Source organism: Thamnophis sirtalis, unplaced genomic scaffold (genome assembly GCF_051295495.1).
Source record: "Thamnophis sirtalis isolate CommonGarterSnake01/CBP01778 unplaced genomic scaffold, rThaSir2_p1.2 scaffold_12, whole genome shotgun sequence".
NCBI classification, from domain to species: Eukaryota; Metazoa; Chordata; class Lepidosauria; order Squamata; family Natricidae; genus Thamnophis; species Thamnophis sirtalis.
This window is the reverse complement of record NW_028261392.1, coordinates 59,774,094-59,794,577: the sequence shown is the minus strand read 5'-3', so window position 1 is coordinate 59,794,577 and position 20,484 is coordinate 59,774,094. Positions and strand designations below refer to the sequence as shown.

Genomic DNA, 20,484 nt, shown 5'->3' with positions numbered 1-20,484 from the left:
GGTGAGGGTCCAAATCTCCATGGGGAGATCGTTCCAGAGGGCCGGAGCAGCCACAGAGAAGGCCCTCCTCTGGGTGGTCGACAACCGGCATTGGCCTGCAGATGGAATTCGAATCCTAAGATCCCCAGTGACTTACCAATAACCAATATCTTTTAGTTAGGATTCAAGCCTGATAAGGGACAGAAATAGCACTGGCTGCACTTTTAGATGATTTCTGGACTTAGACTAATTTTATTGTCACTTTGAATGTACACTAATCGGCATACATTAAAATGCATGTTGTATACAGCTCTCAAAGGGTCTCCACCTCTAATATAAACATAAACATGACAAGATAAATAAATAAATAAGTACGAAATTACTTATGTATCCATATATGTTATATGACATGGAGAAACAACACAGTCTAGTTCGGATGTATACATGTATGTTGTGGCCCAGCAGGAGCCGTTGGAGCTGCCACTAGACTCCGACATCGAGGGGCCCTATGAGTCGGCCCTGGAGGATGTGGAGGACCCTGGACAGGGTTCCGACTCCAAGCAGGGCACAGAGAGACTGGTTGGCCACCAGGTGGCGCCTGAGCCTTGGATCAGTGGGGAGGAGAGAAGGGAGAGTGATCCAGAAACCAACAGTGAGTTGTTCCAGGATGCACACCATCGAAGAGCTACTCGGCGTCAAGAACAACTACATAATTACAGGAGGTAATTACGCTCAGCTGATGGTCATTAGGCTCCTCTCCAGACTATAAAAAAGACTGCTGGTGCCACGTCCTTCTTGCAGAAGTCAACGCTTTGACTAAAGAGAAACAAACTTGGCAGGCTGGATTGCTGCAAGAGTTTGTCTGAATTGCTGCCAAGGTTTGTCGGCCTTGCTGCCAAGGTCCTTATCTGTTTGTTTACTTGGCTTTCAGCCATCGAGAGTCTGGACTTGCTATTAAAAAACATTCTCATTAAGCGTGTCTCGGCTTTTGTTACTGGACGGAGGAGGGGGTCAGAACACATATACATGGCGAGAGAAACAAATCTTGCAAGTTTACCAGACAGATGGCATAAGGAACAAAATGTTACAGAATCTGGAAGTCCTGCTAGAAATACTTCTAAACCTCCTCCCAGAGGGGAGCAACAGAAACAGACTATGAAGTGGGTGTGTGGGGTCTCTAGCAATGCTTTGAGCTCTAAGCACATAGCTTATAAGCAGTATCCTGAATAACAGAAACGAGCTTCCTATAATCTTCTCGGCTGTCTTTACCACTCTCTGAGTGGACTTTCTATCCGAGGCACTGCTGCCACAAAACCAAACAGTGATGCAATTTGTTAAAACGATCTCAATTTGTGCTTCTGTAAAAAGTGGTCAGGACAGAAGGAGAAAGATGTGCTCTCCTCATCTGACACAGGAAATGGAGACGCTGGTTTGCAAACTTCACTAAGGATGACGTGTAGAGAGACAAATTCAGATTGTTAGTCATCTACACCCCCAGATAGTTAATACTGTTGACCACCTGTATCCTTGATACTGAGTGGAGTAGGACTATGACAGCTCTTCCTAAAATCTACAATTATCTCCTTTGTTTTATTAACATTTAGAACATTGAGAACCAGTTACTTTTCTTGCACCAGTTCACCACCTCCTTCACCTCTTTCCTATTGGCATTTTCACTGTCGTCCTAGATAAGACCCACCACTGCCGTGTCATCTGCATACTTCACAATGGGATTCGTAGCAGATTTGACCCAGCAGTCATGGATCACCAAGGTGAACTGTAGTGGACTCAAGACCAAGCCCTATGGGGAACCTGCATTCATCGAGATGATGGAGTTGGAGACTTTTCTTCCAACTTCTACAAACTGGGGTCTATCAATAAGGAAATCCAGTATCCAAATACATAAAGAAGTATTAAGAAATCTAACAGGTCCAGTTTGTTCACCAAATCCTGAGGAATGATGGTGGAGGGAGTGGAATAGGGGTTTTGCAACCATCCTTGTTCTACTTGACCTCTCGGCAGCCTTCAATAAAACCCCCCATGGTATCTTTTGGGGCTGGCTCTGGGGAGTGAGGTGGGCAGCACTGTATTGTGCTGGTTCGTCTCCTTCTCCAGGATAGATGCCAGTCAGCAGGGATGGGGGAGGGTGAGAGATCCCCGTGACCCGACAAATGTGCGCCGACAAAACCGCAGCAAAAAAACCACGATGTCAAAAGCGCGCCAACAAAAGCGCGCTGACAAAAGCGCGGTTAGGGTTAGGGTTATAACATTGTTTTTGCGTCCCACTATGTTGTTTGTTGATGCTTTTGTCAGCGCGCATTTGTCGGCGCGCTTCTGTGGGCACGATTTTGATGTTGCGGTTTTGTCGTCACGGTTTTGTTGTCACGCATTTGTCTAGCGCGCATTTGTCGGTGAACCAGAGATCCCACTCCTATTTCCTACTATGTGGGCTGGGATGCCGCAGGATCTGGTGCTTTCTCCTCATTGGTTCGACCTCTATCTGAAGCTGCTGGGTGAGCTCATCCACCGCCATGGGCTGAAGTGTCATGAATATGCTAATGATACCAATTATACATCTCTGCCCCTGGTGAATTAAGTGTGATGCCTTGTTGTGGTGCCTGGAGGCTGTGAAGGTCAGGATGGGGAACAACGAGCTTCAACTGAACCTTATGTTAATTTTTCACAAGTCCCTCAGGACTTGGCTATGTCATCAGGCTTGCCCCCCCACCTAAGGGAATTGTAAGTTGTTGAGGTGTCTCCATTATTGTTAATATCTGTTGTTCTCGTCTTGCCTTTTAAACATTGTACAAGTAGCCCTTGACTTATGACTGGTCCTCAAAGTAACAACTACTGCACCCTCCCTGTGATAACATTTCAAGTGCGAGTAATTGGTTTACAACTGATTGTAGCATTACAGGGTCACATTATCACATTTTGTGACTTTTTGTTGTTATTTTGTGCCCAGTGGATAAGCTGGATTTGGACTTACAACCAGATGTTTCACTTAATGACCACACGATTTATTTAACAACACGGGTGACTCATTTACAGATGTAAAATCGGGTCTAGTCTCATGACTTATGGCCCAACAAGTTACAACTAAAATTTGGGGCTCAAATGTGGTTGTAAATAAAGGACTACCTGTAATATGTTTTTTTAAACTATGGATTTTTACATTATTAACCTTTTTTAGTAATGTCACCCAGAGTGACACTGTAATATAAAGATTATAAATGAAGCCGTTTTAATAGTTGAGAATGACTATTTGATCATCATATTAATTATGGTGGTAAATTAGTAAATAGATGATATTATTCTCTCCCCCCCCCCCTTTTCTCTATTTCTGAATCCTGTTTTTATCATATCAAAAACATTTCTCTATTCATATATGCTGTATTTTCTATTTGGTGAAGTTATTTTTCCCCGTCTTATATAAACACAATATATGCGTATACACAAGCGTAAATAAAAGAGGCACACCAAATATTATATGCCTTCTATCTTTTTTTTTAAAAACGTGCCAAATATCAAGCTCAAGAATGAGATTGTTATGATTATTTTGCTTGTTGCTGGAGACACAACTCCATTCACGTGCCACTGAACAGCTGTTGTCCAAGGAGCAGAGAGTGTGGAGGCTGAAGAGGCATACCAAACTACCAATGGCCTTTGTTACTCCCTGGGGCACCATTCCAACATTAGTGCCACAAATACCAAGGCTATGAAAAAAGTTCTTTTATGATTATGAAAGGCTGCCTGCCCATTTCATGCAAAGAATAAAATACAGAAATGAGAAAGATTCTACCGTGGGTAGCAAAATCATGGCTAACGGGACCATGTATGGAGACATTTGTCTCTCTACATCACAAACTCTTCTTGTTCATGATCCTAAAGGATCTAGTTGCAGTTTCCTATTTTTCCTATCGAACATACCACAAAAATACAAGTAATCCCCGGGTTACGATCATTCCCTTAGCGAATGTTCGAAGATACGTGATATGCACCCCAGTGGTGGGATTCAAATAATTTAACAACCGGTTCTCTGCCCTAATGACCATCTGGGTAGGTGGGGGCTCGGTGGTCATGTGACTGGGTGGGCGTGGCCACCTCAAGGTCACTCAGGTCGATGGGCGCTTCGCCTTAGCTGTCACAATGGTAATAAGGGTTAACCGGAGAGGCGGTTTCTGTAAGCAGGTCAATAAAGATGAGGCTAGAAACAACACCAGAATGTTTCCTTCCTGCCTTCCTTACAGGATTAGCCCTGTAAAGTGGGGAAAAACGAAATGAGATTTCTTCCAACAACCGGTTCTCCCAACTGCTTAGAAAGTTACCAACCGAGGTGGCGCAGTTTTGGGCTGCAAAGGGCCAGATGAGGCCTGCGCATACCAAAATGAAGCTTCGGGGTGCTCCGCCTTTCCTGAGCTTCCCTTTCAGGCTGCAAAGTGCTGGATGAGGCCTGCCCATATGCCAAAACAGAGTTTTGGAGGGCCGCACACAGCTGAGAAGCTGGAGACAAGACAGCTTGCTAGATCTTTGCGCAGTAAGTGACCTGGCACAGGTGTGTGGGGGACAATTTGGGGAGCATGAAGTATTTAACGGGCTGGGGAGGCCTTGAGTGGTCTTAAGCAGGTGGCCTATTCCATCACTAGCCCCCCCCCAATGCCCTTCCCCACCCTGAAATACCTCATATGCACTTAAAAAACTGTGCATTCGATTAGCAACTGTGTGGGCAAAAGGAGGGAGTGATCCTGTTCAAGAGATGAGATTCACTCCAGAGATGGGTTCCTACCAGTTCGCACCTATTCGGTAGAACCGGTTCGTCTACTCTACCGAACCGGTTAGAAGAGGTTCCACCAGTGGACCCGGAAAGCAGGCCACACCTACAGAAGAGGCTCCAAATTTTTTTGAAACCCACCACTGGTCCTTGGATATGATTATTCTACACTATCGTGCTCATATTTATAAAACTCAGTGCCTCTGTGGAAGGTAAGGATGACTACTGCGTTTGTGGTGCAATCAGAACATTGCGTGTGTTGAAGTTGTTTTAACGCAAACCAAAGATGCCTTTTAAAAAAACAAGTTTACATCCTATTCTTATGCATGCCAGTGCTGTGTGTGAGGTAATTTAAGGTGGTTCTGACAAGTGTCGTCGGCATCTTCATATCCGGTCACATGGGCGGCAAGCCACTCCCATCCGGTCACATGGGCAGCAAGCCACTCCCACAAAGGAGGCCACACCCACACAGTAGGTTCGAACAATTTTTGAAACCCACCACTGCTTCTCATGTTAAATCTAAAGCAACAAAATTTGTTACTGTTACAAAATTGAAAGAATAAAAGGACCCAGCAGATCAAACACTATATATCACTCTTCCTCTATATTTTGAAACCCACCACTGATTCACTCCCACGAATCCTCAGGTTACGAATGGAATGGGCAGGCTCCATTACATTCGTAACTCGAGGACTAACTGTACCGCAGATCATAGGTCTCACAAAATATGTATCCTAAAAAAAACAAAAAACGTAGCCTCCTATTTAAATTTGTTTAACACCACCCACCCCACCCCGACGGTCCTACCTGCTGTGTTTGCTGCCGCTGAATGGCTCGCACTTTGGGAACTGGGCTCTCTCGGGAGGAGGAAGACTGTTGCCGGGATTGATTTCCCTCCTGAAGAGGCTCCATTGCCATGGTGGCAGATGCCACAGACATGCTGCCTGTGCTTCGAAGGGAAGCACTGTGGGGAAGTGAGTGGGGCGATCTGACCCTTGAGCCGGAACTCGCTTGGTCCGCTTTGTGGATTTGGACCTGCACAGTGTAATTCTGATGAACGGGCATAGCTCGCTTGTCCAACAGGGTGCCCTGACCAGAGAAATCTTCGTTCTGGGTGCTGCGCTTGGCATAATCCTCCATGCTGCTATTGCTGGGTACGCTAAGTTTAAGGTCTTCACTATTCTGGCTTCGGGAACTGGTGACACTCAGGTTATCCAGACTTGATTCCATGGACACTTTAGGAATCGGCTGAGGACAATTGTTGAGATGATAAACTGGATTCTGGAAAAAAAGGGCCTGAAGGATGCCTTGCTGGTTTAATGCCGAATGAAGAGGCCTCCTGACTTGGGGTGCAGTCTGTGGTGTTCTGAGCTGCTTGATATTTGCCACCTGGATGACCGAGATCTGACTGCCGGATAAACGTACCGGGGCCTCGTGCACCATGGATCCAGATTCACCCTGGGTAACGTTGGGATCCTGGAGATTCATCAGCGATATGCTCCGGACGTTGGGCAGATTGCTCTCGTCGCCTTGATCTGAATAAGTCACACTCCGGGATGACGTTTGCTGCATCAAGAGCAATTTGCCTTTGAAATATTCCTCGTTCGCTGGAGGGGCCGACTTCAACTTGCGCTCACTGAGAAACAATCAAAACAATCACCGTCTTAACATTATGCCTGCTTATTTCCACGCACACAAACTTGTTTCTGCTTAAACAATTTCTCTGGCTCCATATTAATCTCCATATTTGAGCCAGAGGTGGGTTCCTACCAGTTCGCACCTCTTCGGTAGAACCGGTTCGTCAAATCTACTGAACCGGTTAGAAGAGGTTCCACCAGTGGACCCAGAAAGCAGGCCACACCTACAGAAGAGGCTCCAAACATTTTTTGAAACCCACCACTGGTCCTTGGATATGATTATTCTACACTATCATGCTCCTATTTATAAAACTCAGTGCCTCTGTGAAAGGTAAGGATGACTACTGCGTTTGTGGTGCAATAAGAACATTGCGTGTGTTGAAGTTGTTTTAACGCAAACCAAAGATGCCTCTTAAAAAACAAGTTTACATCCTATTCTTATGCATGCCAGTGCTGTGTGTGAGGTAATTTACGGTGGTTCTGACAAGTGTCGTCGGCATCTTCATATCCGGTCAAATGGGCGGCAAGCCACTCCCATCCGGTCACGTGGGCGGCAAGCCACTCCCACAAAGGAGGCCACACCCACAAAGTAGGTTCGAACAATTTTTGAAACCCACCACTGGTTAGGAGTTTACATCATATTCTTATGCATGCCAGTGCTGTGTGTGAGGTAATTTAAGGTGGTTCTGACAAGTGTCGTCGGCATCTTCAATGCCAGAGTTTCTGAATAGCTACTTGGACCGACCTAAGTACTAATTCATAATTTCATATCTGGTCACATGGGTGGCAAGCCACTCCCATCCAGTCACATGGGCAGCAAGCCACTCCCACAAAGGAGGCCACACCCACAGAGTAGGTTCAAACAATTTTTGAAACCCACCACGGATTTGAGCTATCCAAGTGGAATAGCCTAGGTGGGCAGGAGTGTTATTTTTGAATGGGAATCGAACCAAAAGTCATCTTGGCTCCTGTGTTGCTTTAAGCGAGTAACATTGTTCTGAAAAGGAACATTTGGCTCTACTCTGGTAACTATCTTAAATAATGCAATGCCCAATCTATACATTTGTTTTAGCATTCTAATCTTAATACTTTTAGCCTGCCTTTAGTCTATCCGCAAGGCTCCAGGTTGCTGTAGGAGAACCATATAAACTACATTCTACTACTCTCATTTTGTTTTGTATTTCCATTAATGGCTTTACCTGTAAGCATTAGTACAAAGGCCACAATGGGGAGAAATTACTCCTTTCAGATGCATATGGACAAAAAGTATAAAGCACATAAAAGATAAAGCCGTAATTATTCAAAAGGAGATCGGTCTGCCTAACATGCCTGCCTTACTCATTCATGACATAAATCCTTATTTGTCATAGCAATAATTATTCATAATTGACAAAAATCTAGAGCAAATGAGGCAGTATCTTTGCTCTGAAATAAGAACTCCAATACTCCAATAAGCCTAATAGTATGAAATCCAATCCACGAAAGAAGATATAATCAGCCTACTTTTGTTGTTAAGGTTTACTGTGATGAAGTAGCAAGAATATTCTTATCCATTATACCATGTTAAATACTTTTAATGTAAGTACCGTATATACTCAAGTATAAGCCGAGTTTTTCAGCCCACTTTTTGGGCTGAAAAAAGCCGCCTCGGCTTATACTCGAGTCAGTGAAAAATTTGCCTGAAATGGAGGAGAAAAAGGGGCGGGGCCATGCCGCTGAGTGACGCTCGTGAATGGCCTGGCGCCCCTGTGAGTTTCCCCTCCCTCTGTGTCAGTTTGCCGCGCAGCGCGCACCGCACCATCCCCCCTCCTCACGTTCTAATGTAATGCAGGGCTGTCTTACGATTCCCCTTCCTCCCCCTCCTGCCGCTCTGCAACGATGTCCCACCTCCTCCTTGTTATGGCAAGCAGCCACATAGCGATGTCCCACCTCCTCTGGTACAGTGATCCAATGATAGGAATCACTGTGCCGTGTGTCATAGGAGGCGGGACATCGCTCCCGCGGCTGCACGGGACATCATCATCACAGCGGGACATCAGCATCATGAGGTGAGTGAAGTATTTCATTGAATACACCGCTAGTTTACTGTTTTTCTTTGAAATAAATATTCAAAAACATTATTGGTATCTATTTTTATTTTTGAAATTTACCGGTAGCTGCTGCATTTCCCACCCTAGGCTTATACTCGAGTCAATAACTTTTCCAGTTTTTTGTGGTAAAATTAGGTGCCTCGGCTTATATTCGGGTCGGCCTATACTCGAGTATATACGGTAAATAAATTCTTCACTTGTCAGCAGAGCATTGTCTTTGCATACAAGTTAACTGCTCCTAGTTCTCCTCTTATTACATTATCAGTACAGCATCTGATTAAAAAAGTGTCAACTGTGACTAAAACCTATTGGCAGGTTGCAGGAACTCTTCAATTGTGGTAGTAGAATTTTGGATTCTTCCTCTTCAGACTGTAGGTCATTGCTAGGGTTCACCGACAAACGCGCGCCGACAAAACCGCGGCGACAACACCGCGACGTCAAAAGCGTGCCCACAACAGCGCATCGACAAATGCGCGCTGGCAAAAGGGCGCCATCCACAACATATTGGGACGCGAAAACGTTATAACCCTAGCCCTAACGTAAAAACCCTAATTGCGCTTTTGACGTCGCGGTGTTGTCGCCGCGGTTTTGTCGGGCGCGCATTTGTCGGGTCACGCATTGGTAGCATTATTTTTGAATGTTATTCCACTTTACACACAGAGAGATACACATAGACACTCTCTCTTATACGGTTTCCGAGTTTAAAGGATAGGCTGTGGTTCACATTGATACGTGTACATGTTTGTACATAGAAGAACCCATCCTATTATTGCCAGGTAACAGGTAGCAAATCTGGACAAAGCTTGTGACTTGGAGAAGCACACGTAGAGTTAAAAATACTGGGCTGAACAAAGCAATTATCCACAGTTAGGTGGATAAAGCACTATCATAATTAGTGCTTTAATTTCAGCAAAGCCCCACTTTTGTAATTATGGCATTACTCTGAATTTTAGTTCTTACTTTTCCCATCAAGCTGAACAAAATTATGTATCTCTCTTTCTTCCAAATAATTTCAACACTAGGCAGACAACGCGTACCTGTCAGCTGGGTCTTCAAATATCTTTTGCAGCCCGGAAGAGACATTGGGGCTTGAATTATGATCTGGATAACGCCTCAACTGTTGCTGGATCGGCAGAGGGTGGGTTGTGTCCTTTGCGATGTCATCGAGAATGCGCGGCAAAGGACCCAGTTTTTCTACGGTTGCCTGTAGGAAGGAATTTTCACCCTGATTTGACAATAAGCAACGTGGCATTCATCATTTCGGTGTTTTGGTTTTGTGTTTGAAAATTAAATAATGAATGTGGATGGATGAGTGGTGAGAAAAGATGGGCATTTGTACGCGGGTGTGAAAAAACCACAAGGGTTGTAATGGAGCAGCAGGCCACAGTGATCCGGTGACCCATGGATGGAAGAGACGAAAGAGGGTGCAGGAGACATTGAGGAAAGAAAAGGAAATGGAAATTAAAAATTGAGCCTCCAAAATAAAAAAAACTTAATGCTCATAAAACTAATGCATGTCAACCCTGAGAGACCGCCTCCTGCCGATCACCTCCCATAGACCGATTAGATCTCACAGGTTAGGTCTTCTCCGGATCCCATCTGCCAGCCAATGTCGGCTGGCGACTCCCGGGGGGGGGGGAGGAGCCTTCTCTGTCGCAGCTCCTGCCCTTTGGAACGACCTTCCCGTGGAGATCTGGACCCTTACTACCCTCCCGGCCTTCTGCAAACCCGTTAAGTCCTGGCTGCTCCAGCAGGCCGGGGGGGGGGGGCCTCTCGAAATATCCAGCCCCACGGAAACTGTGACTGTTGTGTATTTTAAAGTGTTGTTTTGTGTATTTATCCCCTTCCCTTGTTTATTGTAAGCCGCCCGGAGTCCTTCGGGAGTGGGCGGCATACAAGACCAATAAACAACAACAAACAATAAACATCAAATTGCAATCAAAGCCCAGGGTAGAGGAGACAGGGTAGGGAGGAATAATACTAAAATCACGATTAAATTAAAGTCTAATCGAGAAAACTAAAAAGGGATTTTTATTGGAAGCAAATGTTTGCTTGTGGGAAGGAGAGAGACTGTGGTGAATTGAATGCATTCTGCTACAGTTTGAGAGCAGCAATTCGGCAACAGCATTGAAAGAAACCTTAAAGAGCCACAAAAACAGAGGTATTTAAATCATATTTTCCCTTATAACTACTGACGGGAATGAACATTAAGCATAGAATTTGTTTATAAACACAAACAGTATTCCATAACTTCCTGCATTGGATCTCAAGTGATCCCTTCAAAGATGATAGTAACTCACTGGAAAAAAAATGGATTGACTATATACAAAATAAATACGGGACCAAGAAATTCCAGTTAGCCTATGCTTAAGATCAGGAATGATTTAAATTGTTTAAAGTTAGCTTAGCTTTTCTCAATAGATTTTAGACTGTGTTTGTTAAAAATCTATACCATGTACGGGTTCTGGGAATTTTTTTTAATATTTTTTTTTAAATTTTATTTAACATTTATAGGCCGCCCTTTTCCCTGAGGGGACTCAGGGCGGCTTACAATAGTAAGGGAAGGGGAGTGAAAGACAAAATACAGAAAAAAAATGTGAGATAACAAAAAGTACTAAAACACAACATTCACTCAGCATTCGGGAGGGGCAAGAAAATTTATCCCCAGGCCTGACGGGCTAGCCAGATCTTGAGGGCTGTGCGGAAGGCCTGGACTGTGGTCAGGGTACGGATCTCCACGGGGAGATTGTTCCATAGCGTCGGAGCAGCAACTGAGAAGGCTCTCCTCCGGGTGGTCACCAGTCGGCACTGACTGGCGGATGGAATACGGAGGAGGCCTGCTCTATGCGATCTGATGGGACGCAGGGAGGTTATTGGCAGGAGGCGGTCTCTCAGATAGTCAGATCCACTACCATGGAGCGCTTTATGGGTGGTAAGTAAGACCTTGAATTGCACCCGGAGATCTACAGGCAGCCAGCGCAGCTCGCGGAGGATAGGTGTTATGTGGGCGAACCGAGGTGCGCCCACTATCACTCGCGCGGCCGCGTTCTGTACTAGCTGAAGTCTCCGGGTGCTCTTCAAGGGCAGCCCCATGTAGAGCACATTGCAGTATTCCAGCTTAGAGATCACAAGGGCTCGAGTGACTGTCGTGAGAGCCTCCCGGGAAGTCGGGGGGGGGGGGAAGGAGATGGGGGGTTGGGGGGTCGGGAGGGGGGAGGGAGGGATATATATTAGGCTAGACACGATGTGTTAGATCTCAATGCAATGTGACTTCACATGTATACTGTTTTTCTTTAATTTTTCTTTAAAAATAGGATAAGCCAAGTACATTAACATATAGTGGAAATACACCAAGGGGAGGAGGAGTAGGAAAGAAAGATGGGTAGAGAGGGAAGGGAGAGAGGGTGGGGGGGAAGGCGAAAAGGAAGGGGGGGAGCGGTTCTGGAGAGAGGAGTGGTAGAGGGCGAGAGGAAGTAGGGTAGAGGGGGATGATGGAGGGAAGGTAGAAAGTTGGAGGGTGGTGGAAGAAAGAGGTGTATGGAGAATGGAAGAGGTATATTGGGCTTTTATTTTCTGGGGCATTGTCGACAAGAGGAATTGATGCAATTACTGTTTAATACTGTATGGTGTATACATGTGAGTGTATAAAAATGAAAATAAAATATACTAAAAAAAAAAGATGATAGTAACTCCTTGCCTGATCACCACTGAAGAGCCGAGGTGGCGCAGTGGTTAAATGCAGCACTGCAGGCCACTTCAGCTGACTGCTATCTGCAGTTCAGCGGTTCAAATCTCACCGGCTCAAGGTTGACTCAGCCTTCCATCCTTCCAGGGTGGGTGAAACGAGGACCCAGACTGTGGGGGCGATATGCTGACTCTGTAAACCGCTTAGAGAGGGCTGAAAGCCCTATGAAGCGGTATATAAGTCTAACTGCTATTGCTATGATTCTCAAGAAAGGAAGCATATGGTTGACTCTTGGCTGCTGCCTAGATTACCTCCTGCAATTTTCTTGGCAAGATTTCAGAAGTGGTTTGCCACTGCCTCCTTCCTAGGATTGAGAGAATGTGTTTGGCCCAAGGTCACCCAGTTGGGTTTGTGTGTCTAAGACAGCATTAGATTAGACTAGATTAGGACTAGAACTCACCATCTCCCAGTTTCTAGCCTGATGCCTTAACCACTACATCAAACTGGCTCTCTCCAAACTATTAGAATATAGCTTTATTTTAGGAGACGATAATGAATCAAACATAATTTTCTTTAAAACAAAATTGTTCTAAAGCAATATAAATGATGGATATGATGGGACAAAATGAGTTCATTTGCTTTAGAATGTACTGCAACTTAACCCAAGCCCAAAGTGATGGAAGTTCAGTGCCAATTAAATTTCACCACTATCTTTCTACTGATTCTCAATGCTTAGTCTATACCAGTGTTTCTCAACCTTGGCAACTTGAAGATGTCCGGACTTCAACTCCCAGAATTCCCCAGCCAGAAAATGCTGGCTGGGGAATTCTGGGAGTTGAAGTCCGGACATCTTCAAGTTGCCAAGGTTGAGAAACACTGGTCTATACTCTTTTCAGAAATGGATGACGTTATAACACCTTCCTTTTTTTAAAAAAAAAAGTTAAAGTTAACTTTAATCATTACCCAGGAAGCAGCTTGTAAGACACTCCTTGGACGAATGTGTGTCCAGCCAGCCCTTCCCAGCCTTCAAACTAATTTACCTTGTCCACCTCCCAGACAACTTCCCACAGCAAAGAATGCAAGACCGCAAACTCCTTTCCCAGGTCTATGTATCCTCCAAATCCCGGCTTGTTAGAAATGGTGTCCTCGTTAGAGATTTCGGCCAAGAAGCATTTCATATGTGTCCATTCGTGCTCTAGAAAGGCATTCATAAAGGTAATATATTCTTCTTTGTTCCCAAATCTGAGTTGGGGTGGGGGGAGAGAAAAACACGGAGAAGGTTAGCAGTTTGGCAGGAAGTTTCCAAGGGAAACAGTGGGATCTTACAATGTTGCTTAAGATATTCCAAGACGCAAAACGGTATTTCTGTGACTGAATGGCAATTTCTACATGTGATACTTCGTTATCTTTTTATTCCTGATTTTTAACTTTTTTATGTTGTCTCTGTAAGCCGCCCAGAGTCCTACGGGATTGGGCAGCATACAAATTCATTAAATTTCAATTTCAATTTAAATAATGTTGCAGGTAGTCATTATAGAGACACCCCCACTCCCCACTCCCCACTATTGTTAGAAGTTTTCTTGGCTTAACAAAATTTATTTCTCAAGAATTAGGAGGAAAAAAAAGGGAAAGCTGCACCTGTTAATAATAGCAGCATTATCTTAATTATCTTCATTGGCCCCAATCTGTAATAGTGGCAAATGAAGTTCAAATTACACGTAAAGTCCAATTTAAGTATTGAGATTATAAACTTCTTCAGCTGGAGGCAGTAAAGGCCATAGACAATAGCAAGGACAAAGGAATGAATTTAGTATACTGTATCGCCTTTTACTGCTGGCCCCAGGAAAATATTTTTTTATAAACCTTTGGAGTAAAAAGATCTCCCCTTAGTACCCATGGGGGCAGTGTTAGCAGGGGTGGGTTCCTGCCGGTTCTAACCTCTTCTATAGAAGAGGTTCCACAAATCGATAGTGCCGTTTAGAACCGGTTCCAGTTCCCTCCCCCCACCCGTCCGCACATCATCAAGATGAAGACCGAGAGGAGGAATTCTGGGAGTTGAAGTCCACAAGTCTTAAAGCTGTCAAGTTTGAACACCCCTGGGGTTTTTTTCCTAAAGGTTAGGGGTGCAAGGGTCTTGTAACTTGACAGCTTTAAGACTTGCACACTTCAATGCCAGAGTTCCTGAGCCAACATGACTGGAAGAGGAATTTTTGATAGAGCCGAGGTGGCGCAGTGGTTAAATGCAGCACTGCAGGCTACTTCAGCTGACTGCAAGTTCTGCAGTTCGGCTGTTCAAATCTCACCGGCTCAGGGTTGACTCAGCCTTCCATCCTTCCGAGGTGGGTAAAACTCCTACCCAGTCACATGGCCGGCAAGCCACTCCCACAAAGCAGGCCATACATACAGAGGAGGTTCTAAAAATTTTTGAAACCCACCACTGAGTGTTAGTTGCATCCAGATGGAAGGTCATACTGCAGTTATTTTTGCAATATCACTAACACACAACACCAAATAAAAATACATGTGGTCTGCTTCTAATTGGAGAAATCAATGTAGTAGGATTGGGAATATCACTAGTGAAAGCTAACCAGTATCTGGGGCAGGGACGTGCAGTCAGGGGAGGCAGAGCCTTACTACTGTCATCATGAAAAGAAAAAAATGTAAAAGGAAAATGGCAAGAGCTGAGGTCAGGCTGAGCTAGTTGCTGCCAGAATCAACGTGGATGACTCTGCTTAGCGCTTAACTGTTTAAAAAAGCCTCTTAAAAAGTGCCCTCTACAGGAGGAGGCAAGATAATGACATGCTTCATCTATGTCAGGAATTTTTCGGCTTTTAACCCTTGCTTAACTCTGCTCGAGTGTTCATAAAGTCAGACTAGATTAAATCGGAACTGAGCATGCCTGGCTGTGGAATTCTGGGAGTTGAAGTCCACAAGTCTAAAAAAATTGCTGCCTCACCAGCCATAAACCTCACCGCACGTCACTGATCTGGGGCTAAGGACAGGCTGCTTCCTCTTCTGTAAACACTGGCCCAGGATACAACCCAGCCTGCTCCACTAACCTACATCCTATTATTCAAGTGGGGACTTCTGTTTCTAATGTTTTTATAGCTTTTTGATGTGAAACAGAGAAATGTAGCTTTCAAATGTACATTTTTGAACGGAATTTCAGCAAATATAAACTTCTCCATACACTATGAACAGAGATATGGCAATACAGCTGTATGTTATTCCTAAGAAACAACACACGTCATAATGATAAAATAGCAGCGAATCCCTTCATGATCATTACAAATAATGAAATATCACTTGCCTTGTGAAGTTTGCTAAGTTTTGGATAACCTTTGCAATTAGTGTGAGTGCACGAGAGGTACTATCATCTGGGTATTCCTGCATGAGGTTGAAGAGACTTGGAGACATGATAGCCGGACAAAGGAATCGGAGGAAAAGCGAGGCACTGATCAGGCGTTCACTGATATCCTGCTTTCCCCGTTTGAGGCACTGCTGCTTCCAGGATGCAAATACCTCCTTCAACTCCCGAGGAAAGACACTGAAAAGATAACAGCATTTGGCACATTCCCATTGGTATTAACAAGTGAAGTTGCTTCTCTTGCTAGGAAAGTCCAGTATTTTATTTATCAACACGCTGATAAAGGTATTTTTTGTCTTCACTTGGGGGAAAAAAACTATCTAAGGTAGAATTATCAATAAATACGGTTCCCCAGCAAATGCGCGCTTGACAAAAGCGCGCCCGACGAAACCGCGGTGACAAAACCGCGAGTTCTAAATCGCGCTGATGAATGAGCGCAGAAGCGCGCCGACAACAGCGCGCCGACAGAAGCGCGCTCTAAACCTAACCCTGAACCTAACCCTAAACCTAACCCTAAACCTAACCCTGAACCTAACCCTGAACCTAACCCTAACCCTGAACCTAACCCCCACCCTCACCCTAAACCTAACCCTGAACCTAACCCTTACCTTAACTTAAAGCGCGCTTCTGTCTGCGCGTTGTTGTGGGCGCGCTGTTGTGGGCGCGTTGATGACGTTGCGGTTTTCGTGCCGCGGTTTCATCGGCACGCTTTTGTCGTGCGCGCATTTGTCGGGTCACGAATAAATACTAATAATCACTTTCATAAGCTTGGGAACTAATGCTTCCAGTGTCAAGAATTTCATTCCTAGTAAGTTGATATAATATGGATGGGACTGAGTGATCAGGCTAGGTCCAACTCCAGTTCATCAGTCTTGTCACAGTCTAATGGCAAATGTTTCATAGTTGTGGCCTAGTTTTGGCTACGCAAACTCTTTATTTATTTCTACAGGAGAATGAGAAGCATTAAATACTTCTAGATACATCGACTGATTTGCCTTAGATTCTGCATTTTGTTCTAGAAGGAGTCAGCGCGGATAAAATATGAACAGATGCATATTTCTTTGTATGTATAAAATCAATTGCATAGACTCCTTTTCTCTTGAGTGTACAGCATTGTGTAAAAATGACGTAAGAAACACATTGCCACTCCTTGTCTAATTCCTATTAAATGGGTTTGAAGAAGCCCAGCTGCTGGCTGAGTTTCACTTTTTACAATTAAAATATTTCATTCCTAGTGAAAGGGAAGATCGAAGGTAGCATCATGAATTTTAAGTGCCTTCAGATAGGCAATGTGGTATCGGGGGATGCCTCCATTGATGCCTTTGAGACTTATTGAACCCCCTGACTCATTTTGCTAAATATCTCTTCATACCTAAAACATTCCAAAACTAAATTGGTTTTTCTAGCATTTGCTTCGGCAAGCGATCCCTGTAAATGACAAGAAATAATGCTTTATCCACTCACCAGTAGGTATTGACAATTTTGCAGAAGGCTAGCTCACAGCACATTTTGAGATTTGCCTGGTGATCAGCTAATTCATTAGGGGGACTTTTGCTGGGATCCACTTCACAGTTCTCATCCGACTCATATAACGCCTTGATAAATTCACCTAACAATCAGGTAATAAGAACAAGGCAGAAGAAAAAAAATATTAAAAAGGTTCCTGGACAATCTTGTTAGAACAAACAATTATATTGCCTACCACCCACAACAACAAATTCTCCTAAATGTGTCAGGATATTAATATTTCATAAGTCTCCACAAACATTTTTCTTCCCTTCTCTGATTTGAAGTGAAGTCAAGTACCTCTACCTGAATGTAGGATAGTGTGGTGGCCCAGCAGGAGCCGTTGGAGCTGCCACCAGACTCCGATAGCAAGGGGCCCTATGAGTCGGCTCTGGAGGATGTGGAGGACTCTGGACAGGGTTCCGACTCCGAGCAGGCCGCAGAGAGGCTGGTTGGCCACCAGGAGATGCCTGAGCCTTGGACCAGTGGGGAGGAGACAAGGGAGAGTGAGCCTGAGGTCAGCAGTGAGTTGTTCCTGGATGCCCGGCACCAAAATGCTAATAGGTGTCAGGAACAGTTGCGCAAGTACAGGAGGTAATTGCACTCAGCTGGTGGTCATTAGGCTCCTCTCCAGACTATAAAAGGACTGCTTGTGCACACGCCCCTCTTGCAGAAGTCAACACAGGAACTAATGTCGGAGAACATTATGGTGAGCTTGGCAGGCTGGATTGCTGCCAAGCCTTATCTGTGCTGGATTGCTGCCCAAGCTTGTCTGTGCCGGTTTGCTGCCAAGGACCTGTCTGTCTGTTAATTAAATGCCATAACTTATCTTTGGCTCGGAGTGTGTGTTGGTGTGGGACGAGGGGGGTCAGAACAGATAGCACACCTGTCCCTAGTATTGACAATGTTCAAATAACGGGGGATGGGTCTGCTGCTAGAAGGTCTGGTAATAGCAGAAGACAGAGATCCTCATCTCCGATTTTGCTTCTTTCTTCTCCCTATGTGGGAGCCTACCTATCCTCCGCGAGCCTACACCTATCCTCCGCGAGCTGCACTGTTACCGATTGGTCTCCGGATACGCTTCAAGGTGCTAGTCATCACTTATAATGCCCTTCATGGTATTGGACCTGGGTACTTGGGAGACCGCCTGCTGCCAATTACCTCCCAAAGACCCATTAGATCACACAGATTAGGCCTCCTTCGGGTTCCGTCTACTAGCCAATGCCATCTGGCTACTACCCGGGGGAGGGCCTTCTCTGTGGCGGCTCCGGCCCTTTGGAACGAGCTCCCCACAGAGATTCGGACCCTCACCTCTCTCCAGGCCTTCCGAAAAGCAGTTAAAACCTGGCTGTGTCGGCAAGTCTGGGGTCCCCTCTCGAATTGTGTGGCTGTTGGTGGTTTTTAAATTCCCTGTATTTTTTGTTGTAGTTCTTGTGTTTTCCCTCCCCCCCCCTTTGGGTTTGTGCGCCGCCTTGAGTCCCGTTGGGAATAGGGCGGCATATAAATAAAATGAACCTTGAACCTTGAAAAGGAGGGAATGGCCTCCTAAGGCATGTAAAGAAATGGTTAGGGAGCACCTAGCTAAACAAATTACGGATATCAATTTGGAGCCTTTCTTTAATTTTTGGGAATTCCGGGAGTACAAGTGTCATATCAGAGGACTGGAGAGGTAGAAACATTATTCATAATTACAAATAAATCTCCCTAGAAAAAAAGTAAAAGCTCCTTCTCCCAACAGATTGTCTCATCTCTTTCACATATTATTTTCCCGCTATTTTTAAAATCTTAAGTTTCTATTATAGGCTGACAAAATATGAGAGAAAAAAATGGACATTTAAAAAAAAAATCAATCAAAAGACATCAATTATATATTCAGCAGTGTGGAATTTTATCCGAAACATTCACATTTCAGTCACTCTAATATAAAATTCCAATTCTTTTGCATGACTGAGTAATGTGAACAATGAAAATGTTCTGCTTTTTAAAGGAATTTAACATTCTCAAGATTGTTAGAATCTTAAAAAAGATACATTATTTCACCCCACCTCCAAATATTTGGATTGGACTACTTCAACTACTTTTTCTGACCCAATGATGATTCAACAACTTGGACCACCTCTTCTCCCTTAATGGCTTGACAATAAACTTTTAAAATAAGAAATGCCATATATAATCATACAGAAATGTTTCTATACCGAGTGCATCTTGCAGATACTTCTGTCCCACCAACTTGAGATATTCCTCAATGGACTTGGTGGCAAGTGTATTTTCTCTGAAGATCAACTCATCATGGTCCCCACAGCGATCCACTTCGGACATCACCAAATCAGTCAAGAAGTCCTGAAATGGGGAAAGAAAAAAAAAAAAGGTTAGAAAAAAAAGATGATGCATTTAATGGCATGGATACTCTACGGACAGAGGTTGGATAGAATATGCCAGATGGATAAAACAATTGACTCAACAAAAAAGAGAAAATGCTGAAAGAGTGACAGTATCTCCGATTAAGGAAACCAAAGTATTTAGAGACTGTTAGATGCATTCAATCCAACTATTTGCTTCAAATATTCCTTTTTGATAAGATGCAGATCAGAGGTGGGTTCCTACCAGTTCACACCTATTCGGTAGAACCAGTTCATTAAATCTACTGAACTGGTTAGAAGAGGTTCCACCAGTGGACCCGGAAAGCAGGCCACACCTACAGAAGAGGTTCCAAAATCTTTTGAAACCCACCACTGCCCCCCCCACACACAGACAGACAGACACAGAGAGAGAGAGAGAGAAAGAGAAAGAAAGGAAGAAATAAATCAATAAAAAAGAAAAAAGAAAGAAAAAGAGTGAGAGAGAGATGAAAGAAAAAAAGAAAAAAGGGAAGGAAGGAGAGAGAGAGAGAGAGAGAGAGAGAGGAAGAAAGAAATAAAGAAATAAAGAAAAAATAAAGAAAAAGTGAGAGAGAGATGAAAGAAAAAAAGAAAAAAGGGACAGAGAGACAAAAGGAAGGAAAGAGAGAGAGAGAGAGAGAGAGAGAGAGAGAGAGAGAGAGAGAGAGAGAGAGAGAGAGAGAGAGAGAGAAAGAAAACACATGGCCGGCAAGCCATGCCCACCAGGTCACATGGTCGGCAAGCCACTCCCACAAAGGAGGCCACACCCACAGAGAAGGTTCCAAACATTTTTGAAACCCACCACTGATGCAGATATAGTTCACTTAGGCCTCATACATTAAGTCCACTCACTCCAGCTGAGCCACTATTCACGAAGAACATATCCTTCAATGAAGCCTCCAACTTGGGACCATCCTGTTGCTGAGGCAGGCTAACACCACATCAAAAAAATCCAACAGAGAAAGAGTGCTTTCTGGTGAAAAACAGAATAAGCCTAGGAAATATTCTAGGAAGAACCTGACGGGAGATTGGTGGCCTACAGGGCTCCAATTAGCCAGCTGTAGGATTGTC

The 20,484-nt window shown here is 44.4% G+C and overlaps 1 protein-coding gene and 1 long non-coding RNA gene across 5 annotated transcripts in view; one reads left to right on the top strand and one right to left on the bottom strand.

The window, feature by feature from the left end:
- LOC148043371 (uncharacterized) overlaps positions 1-20,484 on the top strand; it is a 481,921-nt gene that overhangs the window by 170,176 nt on the left and 291,261 nt on the right. The window lies entirely within an intron of this gene.
- RASAL2 (RAS protein activator like 2) overlaps positions 1-20,484 on the bottom strand; it is a 269,272-nt gene that overhangs the window by 19,474 nt on the left and 229,314 nt on the right. For 3 of the 4 annotated variants that reach the window (XM_087726825.1, XM_087726824.1, XM_087726823.1), the window contains exons 9-14: positions 19,231-19,375; positions 16,994-17,138; positions 15,473-15,709; positions 13,203-13,404; positions 9,515-9,681; positions 5,558-6,386 (exon numbers count right to left, since the gene is read on the bottom strand). In XM_087726825.1, coding sequence (XP_087582951.1) covers positions 5,558-6,386; positions 9,515-9,681; positions 13,203-13,404; positions 15,473-15,709; positions 16,994-17,138; positions 19,231-19,375 — 1,725 coding nt within the window. The remainder of the gene's footprint in view (positions 1-5,557; positions 6,387-9,514; positions 9,682-13,202; positions 13,405-15,472; positions 15,710-16,993; positions 17,139-19,230; positions 19,376-20,484) is intronic. The other variant, XM_087726826.1, reaches the window with a different exon arrangement.